General features: G+C 39.7%; 1 protein-coding gene across 1 annotated transcript in view; it reads right to left on the bottom strand.

Moving 5' to 3' along the window:
* Positions 1-20000, bottom strand: part of LOC143886181 (DEA(D/H)-box RNA helicase family protein) — a 90091-nt gene that overhangs the window by 45559 nt on the left and 24532 nt on the right. Inside the window, exon 7 of the mRNA XM_077390135.1 lies at positions 18734-18882. Within this exon, the coding sequence (XP_077246250.1) occupies positions 18734-18882 (149 nt within the window). The remainder of the gene's footprint in view (positions 1-18733; positions 18883-20000) is intronic.

Raw genomic sequence — 20000 nt, 5'->3', positions numbered from 1 at the left:
AATATTGCAACCTAAATGACAAGAAACAAACTCAAGTGTTTCAAACATAAACATAATACTTATTGTTAAAGTATAAAAGATAAATAACACTTTTCTCCAACAGCTTAAGCTTCTGGAGAAGTTGGTTAGTTAACATGGTATCAGAGCCAAAGGTCTCGAGTTCAAACCTCCCGGATAGCAAAAATCCAGATGAGATGGTCGGCCAAAAGTGGGACCACATGTGCCACGTGTTTGCCAAGTGGGCCACACGTGCGGGGGAGTGTTAAAGTATAAAAGATAAATAACGCCTTTCTCCAACAGCATAAGCTTCTGGAGAGGTTGGTAAGTTCAACACTTATTATAATGAAAAGATATCAAAAAAAATAACAGAGTAGCAAATACAAGCAAAGGTGTAACAAAGAAATATTATCATATTCTCTGACTAATCCCTCTGAATTGCTTAATTTTCAGGCCGAATTTGCCCAACTGCAAACAATGTTTTATTCTGTAACAGAAGAAACCAACTGCTAAAAAAATACTAGTAGTGTCATCAAATCTTTCTTTTCTTTTTTCTTTTCTTTTATTGGAATGAAAAAATTTTATCATCAAAACTTTCTTTTGGACCGATTTTTCATAAAACAAAAAAGGGGGCCAGAGGCTGCAGAAGAGAAAGAAAGAGAACAAGAAAAAAAATAAAGAAAATTACAAGTTACAACTCAGGGATTTCATGTGACACTACAATGTCTCTACAATGAACAGCATAGTTAGCTGGAGAGTCAGACTCTGGGTTTCCTTCAAAATGGATATAGGGGAAGAACCACTCGCCAAAAAGTGAACACAAATCCTCCAACTTGTGGCATCGTTACAATAAATTATTGCATAATGTCCTTTGATTTATCGTGAACAGTTAGATTTTATTAAAGCATGAAGGAAATAAAAAGGCTGGTCACCCAAACATATACCGCAAAAGGCATACACACTACAAAAGAGCATCTCATCCCACACCCTCGACTCAATCCAATTAACCCCAAAATTTACGAAATAATCTGCCCTACATTTTCCTTCACAATACATATAAGTGAGGGAGGACTCAGGGCCTATGAAGCACGGACACAGGTACGGGGTGCGGGTACGACACGATACGGGTACATGGATACATGATTTTTTAAAAAAAATAGGATATGTGTACGTTGGGGTACGCTGACTATAATATATTTTATATTTTATTATATATTATAAAAATTTATTAAAGAATTCAAACAATTTAATTGGAGAACAATCAAATAACGATAACATCACCAATATGGGTGTGTAGGCCTCCAGAGAGTACCCAGGGCGGACCCAGGGCGGATGATGAGGGCCTCCGGAGAGTGCGGGTGCACCCGGGTACACCCTCATCCTCCCGATGATGTTTGGGTCCATACCCGAGCACACCTGGACCCAATACACACCCGATACCGGTGTGTGGGCCTCCATAGAGTACCCGTGCTTTATAGCTCAGGGCAATCAGAAAAACTACATACCTAAAAATGACCTTCTCTGTCTCAAATGAGGATTACTATTTTCTTGGAATAACGATATGGTATTAGAGGAGTCACCTACACAATCCAAACTTTAGTGACAGAAACCCCCTCCAAGTACTAAATCCCCGTCAAAGTGGCCAAATTTCCGCCTTTCTCGCCAGACTATCACCACTTGGACTTGCATAAGCCGAATAATAAAGCACCTTTAGCAGTTGAAACACTACCCTCAGTTCCTGCTTTCCAAGTCTTAGCAGTGTTCATCATTATGACCTTGCTATACCTATCAAAATTCAGTTTTAGCCATCCGACATGGGGAGGAACCCATACATATTGGTTCTCCGGGGGGAAATAGAGTCCCTACAAATCACAAACCAATCACAAAACAATTATGTGGAAGGAATTCATTGAGATGTTTCGGTGGGGATGGAAACAGAAACATTCCGGCCGTTTCGGAGAAACTTAAAACCATGATTTATGCCATTATAAGATATTTTATGCATTACCAATCCATGAAAAAAGAAAAACGTCGTTTTGTCACCTTTCATCCACTTTTCCTTTGACTTTTTTGCCTCATAAATATTTCTTCTTTTAACAGAGATTGATGCAGGTTCTGACGAGCGAGAGCCAAAGATTCGGCATTTTGAGGGATTCTGATCATACGAATTTTCAGCCAAAGTAACCATGTCTTCAGCATCTCTTAAGTTCTGAAATACATCTCTAAAGACTTCCTTTCTCCATATTTTCAGCATTGTTTGTAACCATTAAAAATGGTTGGATTGTGTTCGCAACAAATTTCACAATCACGAAAAAGAGAATCACACATAAAACGCATTGAGGTTAAATTTCCCTCTTGCGAGAAGAGGTTTTATTAATTTTGGTAGGGGTCGTACACTTCCGGCTCTAATGGTCGTTAATTACATTTCTTGAAGAAGAAAATACCTCTGATTATTATCCATCAAGAGGTTCCCTACCTAAATACAAGTTATGATTATCATCCCAAGAGAGAGTGGATTCGACTCTCTGATGATTTTTATTTCGACTCCTTCGTAAGGGAGTCTTCTGAAGAGGAACTCTTTTGAGTCAAGGAGAAAGGTTTTCTCCCTTTAAAGAGTTAATGGGAACAGATTCTGAAGGGATTTTCTTTCATCTTCTTTATCATCTCTCTTCCGGAGGGATTTTCTTCTCTCTCCCGAAGTAGAAAGGTCTTCTTCCTTTTGGGGAACTGTCATCTTTATCATCTTTCTCACGGAGGAGAAAGGTTTTCTCCCCTCAGAGAGTCTCTGAGAAAAGATTCTAAAGAGACATTTAGAGTCTCTGGGAAGAGATTTTAAAGGGATTTTCTTCTGTCTCCCGAAGGAGAAAGGCCTTCTTCCTTTTGGGAAACTGTCATCTTTATCATCTTTCTCACAGAAGAGAAAGGTCTTCTCCCTTTAGAGAGTCTCTGGGAAGAGATTCTAAAGAGATTTTCTTCTTTCTCCCGAAGGATAAAGGTCTTCTTCCATGTCTCCTTTTTGGAACCTTTTGGAAGAAGTCTACGAAAAAGAAATAGAAACCATTAGTGCGAGAAATCTTTTCTCACCTTTTTCTCCTTTTTTTCTTCTTTTGTCCTTATTCTTCTTTGTGTAGCTTTTTCCTCCAAAAGATCAGATCCCTTTTTCCAAAGGATCTTCCCTCTATTTATAGAATTCTTTTTAAGTAGATGGCAAGTGCCACTGTACCCATTATCAATTTCACGATCTCCAATTTCTCTTCTTGGAGTCGTTGTGAATGCCACCTCATCCCTTATCTAAGATTCCACGCTCACAACTTCCCCTTTTGTGGGGAGTTACGTAATTCCCTCTTTTTGAAAAGTGGAGGACTCATTCCCTTCTTTGCGAGATTTTTCTGTTTCCTTAATTTTAGGGATTTATGTTTCCCTCGGTCGTGGACTTTCTTTTTTCCTTTTCTTTTTTTTTTAAATAATGATATATTGAATTAATGGGGAACCGGGATGGTCCTCAAACATTACATAAGGGAAAAAAGAAATACGAGATATAATTCACAGAGGGAGGAAGTCAAACCACTCCATGTCCAACCTGCTAACTCCCGACTTGGCTAAAGAATCGGCTTCACCATTGCCCGTTCTTCTAACATGATCAAAGATGATAGAGGACCCAGCCACCCAATCTGATATCTCATCAAAAAAACTAAGAAACCTCTAAGGAGGGGACACCACCCCCGATAGCCACCTAACAACGTTAGAAGAATCTCCTTCCACCCATTTTAAAAAAAAAAAGAATCTCCTTCCACTATCACCTTGTCCAATTGGTCTATACTTAAGTGCAAAATTCCATTATACGCCACTCTAACTTCCGCCTCACTTGAATCCCCTCTTCCACTTGGGCCCGAAAACGCCCACACAACCTCCCCAAGATCATCTCTATATAAACCTCCAATACCCGATGGACCCGGGTTGCCAAAGCAAGCTCCATCAAAATTTAATTTGAAATAACCATGAGGAGGCGGGACCCATTGCTGAATGACTCGAGGTCTTCTTTCGACCTCATTGCAAACAATCCGCCAACCCTCCCAAAGGTCAAAAGCCGATACAAATCTAAACAAAGGAAGACTCCTCGCCCACAGAATAGCTAAAGCAATTATTTTGATGAACACCCAATATGGAGACTTGGCTTTCCCCTCAAAAACTCTCGCATTTCTTTCTTTCCATAAGGACCACTACATCGCCAAAAGACAAATCCTCCATAAGACTTTCCCCTTCTTCTTCCAAGGCACATAATCCCAACATTCAAGAAGTTGCGATATTGATGATGGGAACACCCATTGAATTCTGAATCTCGCTAGTATCATACCCCAAATTTCTCTCGCTACTTTACAATGGATAAACATATGATCTATGGATTCTCCATCCTCCAAGCAAAGAGGACAATGATCCACTAGCCACATACCCCTTCTCCTAAAAAATTCAATTGTTTGGATTCTCCCACTGCTAATTGCCCACCCAAAGAAGCATACTCTAGGGGGGCAATGAGATTTTCACACCTTGGCCGAAAGAGAATCCTCATTAATTGGTGAGCATCTAAAGTAGAAAGACTTCACCGTAAAAAAAACCGGAAGAGTTCCATATCCTTATTCCTCTATCTGACCCACTTCTCTTGATATAGCACCCTTCAATGAGCTTCAACAATTGCGAGATAGAATTAAGCTCTCTATCAAAAAAATCCTCCTGAATCTCGGTCTCCAAATCACCCTGTCATCAACGCGGTCAAAACATTCACACACAAGAGATTCCTTGCTTGAGGCAACCAACAACAAATCTGGAAATAGGTCTCCCAGAGAATCCTTTGCACACCACGCATCTAACCAGAATCTGAGACGATCCCCTGAGTATACTTTAAATCAGATTCCCTGATTAAACTCATGCCTCATGCTGAATATGTCTCGCCAAACTGTTAAACCCTTCTTAGCAAAGATATCATCTGATTCCCATCCTCCTGATAAGAAACCATACTTGCTACCTATCACCTTCACCCATAGAGAAGATTGCTCATCCCCAAACCGTCAAAGCCATTTACTTAAAACCTTTAATGCTTCTAATGCCCAATCCACCATTCTTAATAGGAATACAAACCTTCTCCCATTTCACCAAAGGAATATCTTTTTTATCATCCGATCCACCCCATAAGAATCTTCGTTGAATCTGCTCAATTCTCAAAGACACACTTACTGGACACTTAAATAATACACCGGAATATTAGTCAAGACCGACTTCACCAGAGTCAATCTCCCCCTTTTGAAACTAGATTTCTCTTCCAAGTTTCCAATCTTCTCTCTATCTTTTCTACAATTGGATACCAAAGAGGTTTGTTCGGTCTTCCCACCCCCAATGGTAAACCAAGGTAGGTTGAAGGGAGAGAATCTAATTTGCAACCAAGAATTTTTGCAAAACAGCAAGCTTCCCTTGAAGAAATATTTATCGCATACAATCTTGATTTCTGGAAATTGGACCATTGACCTGTGATAAATACATAACATCTAAGAGTCGCCTTGAGATTCAGAATTTTAACAGAGTATGGAGCACAAAATAAAAGTATATCATCTGCAAATTGCAAAATCGACATTTCCACTTTTTCTTTCCCAATGATAAAGCCTTCATACAGACCCTTCACGCTGCCTTTTTGAATCAACTTGGTAAGAGTTTCCGCTATTATAACAAAAAGGAAAGGTGATAGGGGATCCCCTTGCCTTAAGCCTCTAGAGGACTTGAAGAAGCCTTTAGGAGAACCATTTAAAAGAATAGAAAACCAAGCAGCGGAGACACACTTCCTTATCCATCCTCTCCAAATACTCCCAAAACCCATTCTTCCAAGAAGATAATCTAAACAATCCCATTCCACTCTATCATAGGCCTTCTCCATATCAAGTTTGCACAACACCCCCTTTTCACCATTTCTTATATATGAATCTATGGTTTCATTTGCAATAAGAGAGCAATCTAAAATTTGTGTCTTACTAATAAAAGCACTTTGACCATTAGAGATAATGGAAGCGAGTACCATTTTGAGCCGATCCGCCAACACTGTAGCTAAGACTTTGTATAAACAACCAACTAAGCTGATAGGCCGAAACTCGAAGACCCTTGAAGCTCCCTCCACCTTAGGGATCAAAGCTATGAAAGTAACGCCCAAACCCCTGTCGAGTGACACACCCTCATGGAACTCACTGAAAAATCTTAAGATATCATTCTTGACATAAGATCAACAAACCTGGAAAAATGCTAAGCAAAATCCATCAGGTCCAGGATCTTTATCTCTTGCCAGAGAGAACACTCGTTTTTCAATCTCCTCAATCTCAAAATGCTTTTCCAACTTAGAGCTCTCCTCTAGACTTAAACTGTTAAATTCCACCTCCTCAGGTATAGGGCGTGAAATATTATCAGACGGTATAAGGAAGAGAAAAAGTCAACAACTGTCGAGGTAACCCCCTCCTTACTGGAAACCACGAGGTCATTAACATTTAAAGATTCAATTCTATTCTCTTCTAGCACTAGCCATAGCATGAAAGTATGCTGAATTTTTGTCCACTTCCAACAACCACTTTCACTCTGGATTTTTGACGCCATGTTATTTCATCATGAAGAAGAATAGCCTTATGCTCTTGCTTAACTTTACCCGACTCTTCCCACTCCTTTGCCCCCAAACCACTCTCATCCAGAGCTACCAACTCTACCATCCTATTCTCCAACCAATTGCTTCTTCCTCTCCTCAACCCACTCTTTCAATTTCTTCTTAACAAATCTTAACGTATGACCTATAACACATCCGCTGGCCCCTCCACTTGACAGGCCTCCCACCACTCTCCCAACCTCTCCTCCATATGAAGATAACTAAGCCACACAATTTTCAATCTGAAAGGAGGCAGGCCCCATGATTCCAATCTCGGATCAAGAAGAATAGGACAATGCTCCAATTCTGAGTGAACCAATGCTCTTTGAAAAACTCTCGGAACTATATCCAACCATTCAGGCGAAATCAAAAAGCGAGCTAATCGACTACGGCTTTCTCCTCTAGACCATGTAAAAAATGCACCAACTAATGGAAGATCAACAAGCTCATGCTCAGCAATGAAATCTACAAAAACCCTCATATTTTGACTAGTTCTTAGACAGCCCGCTCTCTCCCCTACTGCCTCAACTTCAATGAAATCTCCACCTATGCACCAAGGAACAAGAATTCCTAACCCTCCCCAACTCTTCCCAAAAAGACCCTTTTTCTTCCCTTAGAACCGGACTATAGACTCTAGTAAACAACCACATCGACACATCCTCCACTTTTTTAAGAGCCACAGAAATAGAAAACTTACCCCGCCATACATCTTGCTTCTTCCAATTGGACCCATACCAAACCACTAATATGCCCCCTGAAGCCCCCACAGAAGGAACATACTCAAAATCCCATTCCGACCTCACTCCCAAACTTCTTATGACCCTTCTAGAAATGGATTCCATCATTGTTTCCTGGATACAAATAAGATTTGGATTCACTTTTTTTAATAACTCCTTCACCTGAATCTTTTTATCATGAGCCCCAATCCGTTAGAATTCCATGAGACTATCTTCATAATGGACCTTCAATTCCGCTGTTCCTCCCCTTCCTCCCACGCTGCTCCGATAGGGATCCAACCCCAGACGTTCCTCCATCATAATTAATATCGGATTTTAGCCTTTGTAATTCCCGAGCTTTCTTTTTTACGAATTCTTCTAGTCCTTTTTCAGTAGTCCCTTGAGCCTCTGAGTCCCTTAACTAAACTGATTTAATCTCCGCCTTGAATTCCTCCTCACGACCAACATAGACCACACCCAATTCTTTGCAAACACCCAAAGTATGGTTCACACAAAAATCCACCACTACTTCCTGAGATCCCTCCCAAAACTCCTTATTACCCAAAGAAACCGAATGCTGAGACATAGAATTGTGCTCCTCAGAACATAATTTTTGAAACATCTGAGTATTGGAGCCAGCTATAGGATGTAAACCCAACACCTTTTTATCTCACTGGCACTACCACGGACACAACACTTCTGCAAGCAAGGTTTTAAATCTCGGTTTCGGTTTCGGTCACCAGCGAAACCGAAACGTTTCGGTTTCGGTACGAAATTTCGGACAAAATCTTGTAAAATCAGAGAAGCGAAATTTCCGAAATTTCGGGCGAAATTTTCTACTTTTCCGACTCTGTGAAACGAAATTTCACCGACACAGCCGAAATTTCAGAAACGTTTCGGCTTAAATTTTGTACTTTTCCGAAACTCTGTGCATTTCATTTCGTTTTAGCAGAAACCGAAATATTTCGGCCGAAATTTAAAACCATGTCTGCAAGGACAGAGTATCTCCCACCGGCTCCTTTGGATCAATCACCCCACTGAATCTTTTCTCCCCCAAGCATTCCACAATATAATTCTTACTGAGATTCATATTTTCCATGGAAATGGTAACCAGATTATCAAAGGAATTAAGACAAAGAGGACCCCTTCCAAGCACCTCCATTCGAATGCTATCACAGAAACACATTGAAAAACCAATTATTGCTAGCTTTAAGGTAGATAAATGGGTCTTTGGCGGAATTCCAACTCGCGAGAATACTTCCTGAGAGCGATCATCTATCTCTTCCTTGGAGTCAAAGTCCAGACAAGAAGCAACCCCCCTTATGACCAAGTTTCTGCTCATCACAACCAAATAGCAGTCACCCGCCTCATCTTCCTCCACATAGAATTCTTCCTTGAATGAAATAGAGTAGCTACTATTGTTTATAGACCCTTCGCCTTCCCACGAGCCACCAAAAGCACAATTAGAAGACAAACTTCGGCTACTAATATTGGGCCCACCAATCAGAATCAATAAAGGCTCCAGTAGATTTTGATTATTAATTGCTAATGGGCTTATTTCAAGCCCAAAATCGGTTTCGGTGACCTTCGAACCGAAAGCCCAGGACCCACTTACACTGATAGCCTGACCCGCTACCCGATGAGAGTTATCCAAAAAAGAAACTTCCTTTTGAGTGGAAACTGGAGAAATAGCATCGATGATATCGAGGAAGTTATTAATCGAACAAGTGGGGTCCACCACCTCCGAATTTACAAGATTTCCTCCACAGATACTTCTCCACTTGTACCCTATTGGTGACGCACTATTTTGAAATTCAAAAGCATCGCCATGTGTCCTATTACTAACCTGCGCCCCCATGCAGTGCAGGATAGCAACCAAGGCTATCGTGAGCCTCCTCTTCCAAGACATTCGCCTCTGAACCATAAAGTTTCTCGTCATCCGACATCACCTCCAACGATCCCAGATCCTCAGAGAAAGATTCGTCCACCGAAAAGTTACTCCCTATTTCATCTTCACTATCTGAATCATCATGATCCGACGATACGCCTTCTGAGATGGTCTTCCCCTTCTCCTCCTCCTTTCTCACCCCCACCCATCTGATGGCCCCATCTAAGGACACCTGAATGGATATCACCTTTCCTAGCACCCCTACAGATGAAATTAATAGTTTGGCAAACGAATACCCATTCCCAGCTTGACATGAAGGATCCATCTCCACCACTTTTTGATGGAGATCGGCGCCCTTTGTGCGTCTATTCGAGACACGCCCACCCTCCGACAGGCCCTTAAAGTTGTTTTGATCCTTATTTGGGCCTCACAGAGACCTTTTTGTTATTATTAGTTTTAGTTAGGGATATTTTAGTCATTTCATGTTGTCCTATTTTAGTTGGTTTCTATTTCTTAGAGTTTAGTTTTAGTAGGTTTCTATTTGTTTTGGGATGTAAATTGGCTATTTAAAGCCTTAAGCAAACGTTATTGAATACTTTTTGCATGATATTGATTTGAAACTCTCGTTTACTCTCCCCTACTGAATTCATCTATTTCTTCTTCCCCTATTCTTCTCTCTCTTCTTCCCTAATTCTTCTTCTCTCTTCTTCCCCTCAATTTCTGCTCAATATCCCTGCATCACTTTTCCTATTTTTAACTATTCTTCTAAAGTTTTCTTCGCACCACTCCTGTGGAGGCAAGCCCTCAATGCACCACCAGTGAACACTTCCTTCCAAACTAAATTTCTTGTCCCAAAGTAAAAGCTCAATAAATGGAGAATTAACTACAGACTTCCAGGCAGATATGAGATGATTTCTATTAATCCCCATCGGAGGAGTAATCAATATCCCCAGCTCGGAAATTCTATAAACAACTACTTCACATTGAACACCATTCTTACGATTAAGCCAGGATTCCATAGCCTTTAAATCTCCAGACCAACCTCGTTTAATGCTTCCCCAGATGCCCAAATCAGCATTACTAATGGATTTCAGGGGGACCACTTTCAGATTGAAGGCCACTCCTTCCGAAGTCTGTGGAGAAACTTTTCCTGATCTCAGTCCTGACTGAGTTTCTTCCTGGTTACCAATCACCGGATTTTTCCTTCTTTGCTGAGGAGGAAAGTTAAAATCTAGGCTTGACCGGATCTTGTTACACTCCCAACAAGCCATCCTTTTTTTAAAGTTCCTAAACCCACATCTACAGCATCTCCAATCTCCGAATCCACCTTCCAAGCGTCTATTCGAAACCCTATCTATCCTTTTGGATCTCTTATCCTTTGACAAAACCCATCTATTCTCAGATGATAAACTTTGGCCGACATTACCTCCTCCTAGCGGAACTAGATTAGCTCTACTAGCCACGCATGGCGGAGCACGATCATCTCTTCTAAACCCATCTGCTGCTCGTTCAGAAACCGCTCACTCGCTCCTACTCCCTCATTTTTATTTTTTTATTTTTTCTTTTCTATTAAAGTATTTTTCTACTTTATGTTTATCCCTTTTACTTTTGGGAACAGCGAGTTCAACAGATTGCTTATGTGATGGTTCCTAAGCGTATTTGTGCCTATTCTAGCATTTCCTTAAGTTTCATCTTAAAATTCTATCATTTCCATATGTTTCTACATGTTTCCATGATTTTACGGGATTTTCATTGAAACTTCCAGCTAAACATTTTTGTGGAGACTGAAACTTTAAAATCTTGGATTCCATGATGGACTTGAAACATAACCCATTATGCTCTAAAAGGGCTAGATTTTCATAATAAAATGGAAAAGGGGTATTATACTGTAAAGCGCATTGTAGAACAAGTAGATGAAGCAAATATAATATTCCAAATCATCCATAAAATGAAGGGATTTGCTAGGGAGTAGGATTCGTTTAGCCAGTTGGAACATAGGTTTACTAACAGGTAAGCTGAGGGAATTAGTCGATACGCTGAGAAGGAGGATTAATTGAGCCTCCCTTCAGGAGACTAAAAGGGTAAGGAGAAAAATCTAGGGAAATAGAAAATACGGGTTTCAAGTCATGGTATACACATGGCTTTAAATTTTGGCCGAACTTCGGATTTCGGTTTGGACCGAAATTTTAAAATTTCAGATTTTGGGTTTGATTTCGGCCGAAATTTGCTCATTTCAGCTGAAATTTTAAATTTTTGGCCGAAATGACCAAAATTTTAAAAAAATCAATTTCGGTTGGGTTCGAAACCGAAATTTCAAACCTTAGGTATACCGTATATAGGGAAGGAGAGGAATAAAAATGGTGTAGGGATTATGATAGATAAGAGCCTAAAAAATGAGGTTGTAGATGCTAAAAGGAAAGGTGATAGAATTATTGTAACTAAATTAATATTAGGTGAAGAAACGATTAATGTTATTAGTGCGTATGTCCCTCAAATATGATTAAACGACTCTGTCAAGAGACAATTTTGAGAGGATATGGATGAAGTAGTCCAAGGAATATCAAATGGAGAGAAGTTATTTATAGGAAGAGATTTAAACGAGCATGTGGGAAAAAGTGGTGGAGGTTTTGAGAGGGTTCATGGAGGACTAGGTTTTGGCAATATGAATGAGGCATGAGAAGATATTTTGGAGTTCGCCGTGGCATATGATTTGCTGTTAACAAATACTTTTTTGAGAAAAGAGATTCACACTTAATAACCTTTAGCCGTGACACAAACTGTAGCCAGATAGATTCTATCCTCACTAGGAAAGAGGACAAAAGTGTGTAAAGATTGTAAAGTCATACCCGGGGAGTGTTTAATCACACAACATAGGCTGGTGGTGTTGGATATATGCATTAAACATCGGAAGAGAAAAGAATTTTTAGAGATGTTAGACATCTGAGGACTACGTGGTGGGATTTCAAAGGGAAAAAACTAAATATGTTTAAGGATAGACTGCTTAAAGAAGGACATTGGAGTCATGACGGGACTATTATTATGTGGAATGAGATGTCTAGTTACATCAGGAAAGTGGCTAGAGAAATACTTGGAGAATCTAGAGGAAGTGGGCCGCTATCTAAAGATCGTGGTGGTGGAATGAGGAGGTCCAAAAGGCGATTAGGTTTAAAAGGGAGTGTTATAAATGTTTACAAAAGTGTAGAAATGAGGAGAACATTGAGAAGTATAAATTGGCTAAAAAAGAAGCCAAGAAGGTAGTAAGGGAAGTTAGAGGCAAGGCCTATGAGGATTTGTACCACAAGTTAGGGACGAAAGAGAGTGAAAAAGATGTTTACAAGCTTGCTAAGATGAGAGAAAGGAAGAGCAGGGACTTGAATAATATAAAATGCATCAAAGACGAGAATCAAATATTGCTAATAAAAGAAAACGAGGTTAAAGAAAGGTGGAGAAGTTAATTCGATAAGTTGTTTAATGGAGAACCCGTAGCGAATTTGGGACGACTTCATAGTGCTTTTGATGATACAAACCGGAGGTTTGTTCGTAGCATCCGAACATCAAAGATAAAAGTAGCTATGAAAAATGTGAAATTAGGTAAGGCTATGGGGCCTGAAGGTATTCCTATTGAGACTTGGAGATGCTTGGGTGATGTGGGTTTGGTTTGGTTAACTAGATTATTTAACAATATTTTGAAAACTAAGAAGATGCCTGATGAGTGGAGGAAGAGTACATTAGTACCTGTGATGCAGATATTAGGATTTATTTCCGCATTATTTAGTTTCTAGTATTTTTATTTCCATGTTATTAGTTTCTAGGATTTTATTTTCCATGTTATTTTTTGAAATTCTTATTTTAGTAGGTTTCTATCTTTTAGGTTGTTTATTTGCCTATATATAGGCCTCTTTACAATTTATTTTGTAACTTTAATTGATATTGAATAAAGATGCTTCTCCCTCTAATTCTAATTTTCTTCTTCCCTCTTCTGATTTCTTCTCTTCTCTCCCTAAATTCGTCTCTTCTTCTTCTACTTCTCCCTAAATTCGTCTCTTCTTCTTCAGGTTATTTTCGTCTCTTCTTCCCCTATTCTTCTATTTCTCTCCCCTTTCGTCTATTTCTCTCCCCTTTTCTCAATTTCTCTTCACGGTGCTGCATCAATTTGGTATCAAAGCCTACGATCCAAGCGTTCTTCGCGGTTGAAGACGATTTCAACAATCTCCGGCGTCAACATCAACAAGCCTTCAAAGATAGGAGACCAATCAGCCCTTCACGTTCTGCAGGTTAGTATTTTATTGGCCCAACCATTATCTTTATCCCACCTATTAACATCCGCTTTGATCCTCTTAAGCCACCACCTCCACCCATAAAACCACCTGTAACCCACTGTTTTCCTACTCCAAACAGCCACAGAGCATCCTCTTTGTAACCACATCTACAGTTAATTTATCCCAAACAGCCCCCATCAGCCTAAAAGCACACTTAAAACCATCACTAAACCCATCTCATCTTTGCATCCCATCTTTCCCTCAACCGAAACCTATTAATTTCAGCCACCCAAATCTATTTTTGTTCTAAGCCACAAGCCCCACAATCTCACATGCTAAATCACAAAACCAGTCCTAAGAAAGCCCCAAACCGCTCCCCATATAAACCCTAACCCTAGCCCCTGACCCATCACAGACCTAGCCACAGATTTTCACAGGACAATTCTGCCCAGAAGAGACTTTCTATTCACCAATTCGATTTTGTTTCCGTGGAGGTTGTACCACAGATCCAGGATTTATTTCTTCTAATTTTAGTTGTTGAGGGAAAGGCAACAATTGCAGAGCAACATCCGTGCAAACCAAGGATAGGCAACAGGTTTCTTCTCTGATAAGGAAACCTAAAAAGTAGGAATATTGGGTGCCTTGCATAGCAAGTTACTCCTTTTCATTGGCAATTGCCTTGTTTACATCTGTCAGTTTCCCTATTTGACTAACAGCGGCCTTTACTTTAGCACCCTTTGGCTACAGGTAACAATAGAAACACAAGAAAGAAGGCTTGTACGGAAACTCAATTGCATGTGCATGGTAACTTGTAGAAAAAAAAAAGGAAAGTAAAAATACTTTTTGGAAATTACCTTATGGAAGTGGTTACTTTTTGAAGAAAAAAAAAAGTAGGTACTTTGCAACGCACGTGGCTTTGGTTGCCTTTGCAAGGCAAATAGGAGACTTGTTTTTTCAGTTTTTAAAAATCCTACCAAGTTACTTTTTGAAGCAGTAACTTGCCACTTGAGAAATAAAAGTAACCCCTATTTTTTTCCGTTGGACAGCCCCACTCTTTATTTATTTCCACTTAATTACACCACCTCCTCTTCTTCCCTAGAACACCCCCTTTAGGTGTAATTATTTACTTTACCAAATAAAGTAAACCCCCCCCCCCCCCCCCCCACACACAATTACCTTTCGGCACCCCAAGATAAAGAATCAGAAACAAAGAAAAAAAATCAGGAAAAAGAAATGAAAAGAAAAAGAAAAATAGAAAATTCTTCTCTCTCACCTCTCTCTACACTTTCTAGTTTATCTCTCATCTCTCCGACTATATTTCTCTCTCTTCATTCGGGCTACTTCTGCTCAAAATTGGCCCTCGACCTCAACACGAAAGTTGTTCGTGACAACTTTTAGAGCGCATCCATCCTATTTTCAGCAACAGACAGCAGTCTTCAGTACAGTTTCAAGAGCCATCTCAGCCGTTGATAGCGCCCCTTCTTCCGATCATCAGCTTTCACTCATCCGATTTCAGATCCGCGACAGACGTTGTGCTTCTTTCGACATGCCAGACAGATTAGACAATTGATTTCAGTTTTCGCCACAGATCCCTATGGCTCCGCCAGCTGGTCCATATTGTGATAGATATGATCATCGATATTCTTCTGCACCACAGGTTCCATATTTCTATGGTTATGATGACTGCACCTATCCCTATGGAGATGTCGCGGATGCGTGTTTAGATTGGATCCAGGCACTTAATGCATACCATAGGTACTGTGGTTATGATCATCAAATAACAATTCGCAAAGTCACGGATACAGTGTGCCGCGAAGCCAAGTCGAGATGGAATTTCTTCATTAACGAGCGTCGTGAGTTTTGTAAGCCTCATTTCGTCGATGGGAGGATGTTCGTTATGAGTTTACATACCACTATCAAAATCGACAGAGATATAACCATTAGCGAGCAGTGTATGACCAAAGATTGATGCGTGAAGAAGCTGCTCGACGAGAAGAAGCAGCTCGACGTGAACGAGAAGTCGCAGCACGCCGTGCACGAGACGCTGAAATTGCTGCCGAAAACCGATATTTCGAGCGTCGCATGCGCGAGTCATATTTGCAGAGCCGCTTCACTACTTCATCCGTCACACCTAACGTTGTTGCTATTCTTACGGAGCCCGATGCTAGTATTGATGAGATCATCGACGTTGAGCCTTTGATTCTTTCAGATTCAGGCTCTGAGATGGACGATCCAGAGTTAGAGACTCAGTTGATTGCTGATATCGACATCGTTGCACATGATGCTTCTGAGATTTCTGCCGCACCGATTGCTGAGCATCTAGAGAGAGATTTTGCCACTTCTACAGTCGAGACAGATATTTTGGCCGAGCAGCATGAGGTTGATCCATTGATAGAGTCGACCAAGCACCACCATGAGTCAGAGACGAGTGCCTTGCTTGACGAGCCATTACTTGAGACAGATGATTGAGAGTATATTACGGAGGATTGCACTATTTTTTAGCCAGTTGAGCAGATTGTCGAGATTTGGCTGACACAGAGGTACTTGTTATGCAGATTGATCAGGAGGATTGCCCATCTGATATCACTATGCCGGATACGATTCTAGCAGATGACTTTGTTGTTGATTCCATTGCGCCCGATGTGATACCAGTAGATGATGACCATGTTGAGGCTAGTTATGGATTGGTACTGCCCATTGTTGTTATGCCGATCCTACCGATCCAAGAGGAGTACATTGCGTTCTTCCCAGCTAGTTTACTTCTCTAGCGCAAATTCTGTTCGCATGAGTCTACATGGGCCCTTTCTTTTCTCTTCTTCCGCCGACCTTGCAGATACTTCTCTCGATTGTCTCGAGCGGTAGACATGATGATTGCTTCCGCCGGATTACGTGTTCTATTACTTCAGCGGATTGTTTACATCTTTGACCCAGGTGGACTAGAACTCGAGGGCGAGTTCTTTTTCAAGCAGAGGAGAATGATGCAGATATTGGGATTTATTTCCGCATTATTTAGTTTCTAGTATTTTTATTTCCATGTTATTAGTTTCTAGGATTTTATTTTCCATGTTATTTTTAGAAATTCTTATTTTAGTAGGTTTCTATCTTTTAGGTTGTTTATTTGCCTATATATAGGCCTCTTTACAATTTATTTTGTAACTTTGATTGATATTGAATAAAGATTCTTCTCCCTCTAATTCTAATTTTCTTCTTCCCTCTTCTGATTTCTTCTCTTCTCTCCCTAAATTCGTCTATTCTTTTCTTCTTCTACTTCTCCCTAAATTCGTCTCCTCTTCTTCAGGTTATTTTCGTCTCTTCTTCCCCTATTAATCTAATTCTCTCTCCTTTCGTCTATTTCTCTCCCCTTTTCTCAATTTCTCTTCACGGTGCTGCATCAACCTGTTTATAAGAATAAAGGGGATATTCAGAGTTGCACCAATTACCGGGGAACTAAGCTAATGAGTCACACCATGAAGCTTTGGGAGAGGGTAACTGAGCATAGACTAAGAAAAGAGACTAAGGTGTCGAAGAATCAGTTTAGCTTCATAGCTGACGATCGACTATGGAAGCTATCTTCTTGATTAGGCGGTTAATGGAGAGATTTAGAGAAAATAAAAAGGACATTCATATGGTTTTCATTGATTTGGAGAAAGCATATGATAAGGTTCCCAGGAGTGTTATGCAGTGGGTCCTTGAAAGGAAAAAGTGCCTACTAAATATGTTGATGTGATTAAGGATATGTACGGAGTAGCAGTAACTAGTGTCAGAACTACGGATATCGGAACTTAAATAGTTATTTTACCATTCAAAGAAAATGTGTGAGAACTACGAATGGCAAGACTAAGGAGTTTCCGATTAGAATAGGACCGCACCAAGGATCGGCTCTAAGCCTTATCTTTTTACGCTAGTTGTGGATGAACTTACGGAGGGTATCCAAGGTGAGGTGCCGTGGTGTATGTTATTTGCAGATGACACAGTATTAATTGACGAAACCAAAGCAGGAGTTAATGCTAAGTTAGGGTTAAGGAGAACTACTTGGAATCCAAAGGTTTTAGACTGAGCAGGACTAAGACAGAGTATATGAAGTGCAAATTTAGTAATGTAAGGAGGGGGCCGAGGATGTAGTAAATAAGACTAGACAGAAGAGGTACCTAAGAGGGATATCTTTCGCTATCTTAGTTCAATCCTACATAAGGAATGAGAGATTGAAGAGGATGTTAGCCACATAATAAGAGCAGGTTGGTTGAAGTGAAAGCATGCTTCAGGAGTTCTGTGCTACCGTAAAATACCTACCAGGTTGAAGGGAAAGTTTTATAAGACAGCTGTGACACCAGCCATATTGTACGGCTCAGAATGTTGGGCCACTAAGAAGCAGCATGTGCATAAGATGAGTGTAGCGGAGATGCGAATGCTTAGATGGATGTACGACTACACAAGGTTCGATAGAATAAAAAATGAAGACATCCGTAAGAAGGTGGGGGTGGCACCAATTGAGGAGAAGATGAGAGAGCACCGCTTAAGATGGTTTGGGCATTTCCAACGTAGGCCTTTGGATGCTCCAAAGTGAGTAGTGACTCGTGCCAAGTTGATGGAGTAAAAAGAGGTAGGGGCGGACCAAAAAAACTTGGGTAGAAACAGTGAGGAAAGACTTGATGGCTAGGAACATAACAGAGAACATGACCTTGGATAAGAGAGAATGGAAGAAAATGATCCATGTAGATGAACCCAACTAGTGTCAGGATTAGACTTAGACAATTTGAGCCGAGTAGATTCTTTCACCTTCTTCGTGAAAATAATCTAAAGGATTCATTAGCCGACCCCACCTTCTTCATTAGCCGACCCCAACTTCATGAGAGAGCAGCCACATATGTTCAGATGAATTAAATGAATACGACAAAATCTGAGCATATGTGGCTGCTCTCTCACGCAACAGCGGTTCCGTGAAATGCCTTATGCGATGGTCCCTAGCAACCCGCTGAAATGATAGCTCAAATTTTACATGTTGATGATATAATTTCATAGATAGGGCCCCTTGCCCACCAAAGCATTGAATGAAATGTCAAACAAGAAAAAACCACAGGATAAGGGTTGCAATATTTGAAGACTAAAGTAGAATAATCTTATCCATTGAAAAGAAAGTAGATCGATGATTCAGAATATAAGAATTATATGTGAAATTCAATAAAATTGAAAGAAAAGAAAAGATTACTCCTCAATCAATGTTGCTGGTCGTTTCGTAGAAGGATCAGCGGAAAGGCGCATTGGCCTAGTTAGAGAAAGCTTGATAAGATCGTCAACCTCTTCAGTCATTGTAGCTGAAAACAGCATTGTTTGTCTCCGTTTTGGACAAAGACGAACCTGAAAAATAAAATGTTGTTAGACAAAAAGTGGGAAGTTATAAGAACTTTTTTACTTTTTGTTTAAAAACACATCAACCATACATAAACCTTTCTCAGAACTCCCAAAAGGGCCAACTGCAGTTCTTAACTGGTTACAGATATAGTCATGAGCGTTGACGTGCATGTGTGAGTGCTAATAATGGGGCCTAATCATGCTTAAGGGGCAAAGGTGTAATTTTGAGTTTTCTCTTTAACGTATACACAAAACATGATTCTAAATTTCTGCTGAAACCGACACAAAACAATCGAAATGTTTCTATTTTCATTCCCTCCGAAACGCATTCCGGAACCAAAACATAACCCATTATTCACTGAAAGGGCTATATTTCAAAAAATTAATAAAATCAAGGCATGGGCAGATTTGACCATGCCATAGTTATACACAAAATTTATGTTGTATATTCTAACTGTTTTTTATTTATGTTTTAACTTATTAATAAAATATTAAAAACATTCTTAAAAACAAAAACATCATTTTTAATGGTCTTAATAATAAAAATATCATTATTTGCCACTTAGCCTATTAGTGGTATATTATGCTATGCCATTATGTGTTACATAATTATTTTTATGTGGATTGCAAGTAAAATGTGGTGTATGTATTATGTACAAAATTATCAGACCGAAATTGCTAAACAATTATGGTTATTTTTCTTACTTACGTTATGTTGTTTTAGTGTCTATTTGTGCTTCATTTAGCATTTCTGGAAGTTTCATCTTCTTTTTTTTGAATGGTTCTGGAAGTCTCATCTTAAATTTTCATCATTTTCATATGATTCCATATGCTTGTTCATCATTAGCATTTTCGCCAATTGGGTGACCTTATGGTTGCCGTTCAGATCATATAAATGAGAGAAGTGCCACCAAACAAGTGTCCTTTAAGAAGGCACGAAAAAGTGACTTTCTTTTTAGCATTTACCTGTAAGTTAATAACATAGGTGATGCATGCTATGTCATTTTAGGTTATAACATTTAATAGCTATGAATAATTATATTTATAAGGTAACTAATAGCTTTAGGAAAACTTGATAGCAACAAAAGATATTTAATAGCTCCATTAAAAAAAGATATTTAATA

Source organism: Tasmannia lanceolata, unplaced genomic scaffold (assembly GCF_043159265.1).
Source record: "Tasmannia lanceolata isolate RefF3 unplaced genomic scaffold, GAP_Taslan_0.1 ptg000011l, whole genome shotgun sequence".
NCBI classification, from domain to species: domain Eukaryota; kingdom Viridiplantae; phylum Streptophyta; class Magnoliopsida; order Canellales; family Winteraceae; genus Tasmannia; species Tasmannia lanceolata.
Note: the sequence above shows the minus strand (reverse complement) of the source record. Positions and strands in the feature narration are given on the sequence as shown.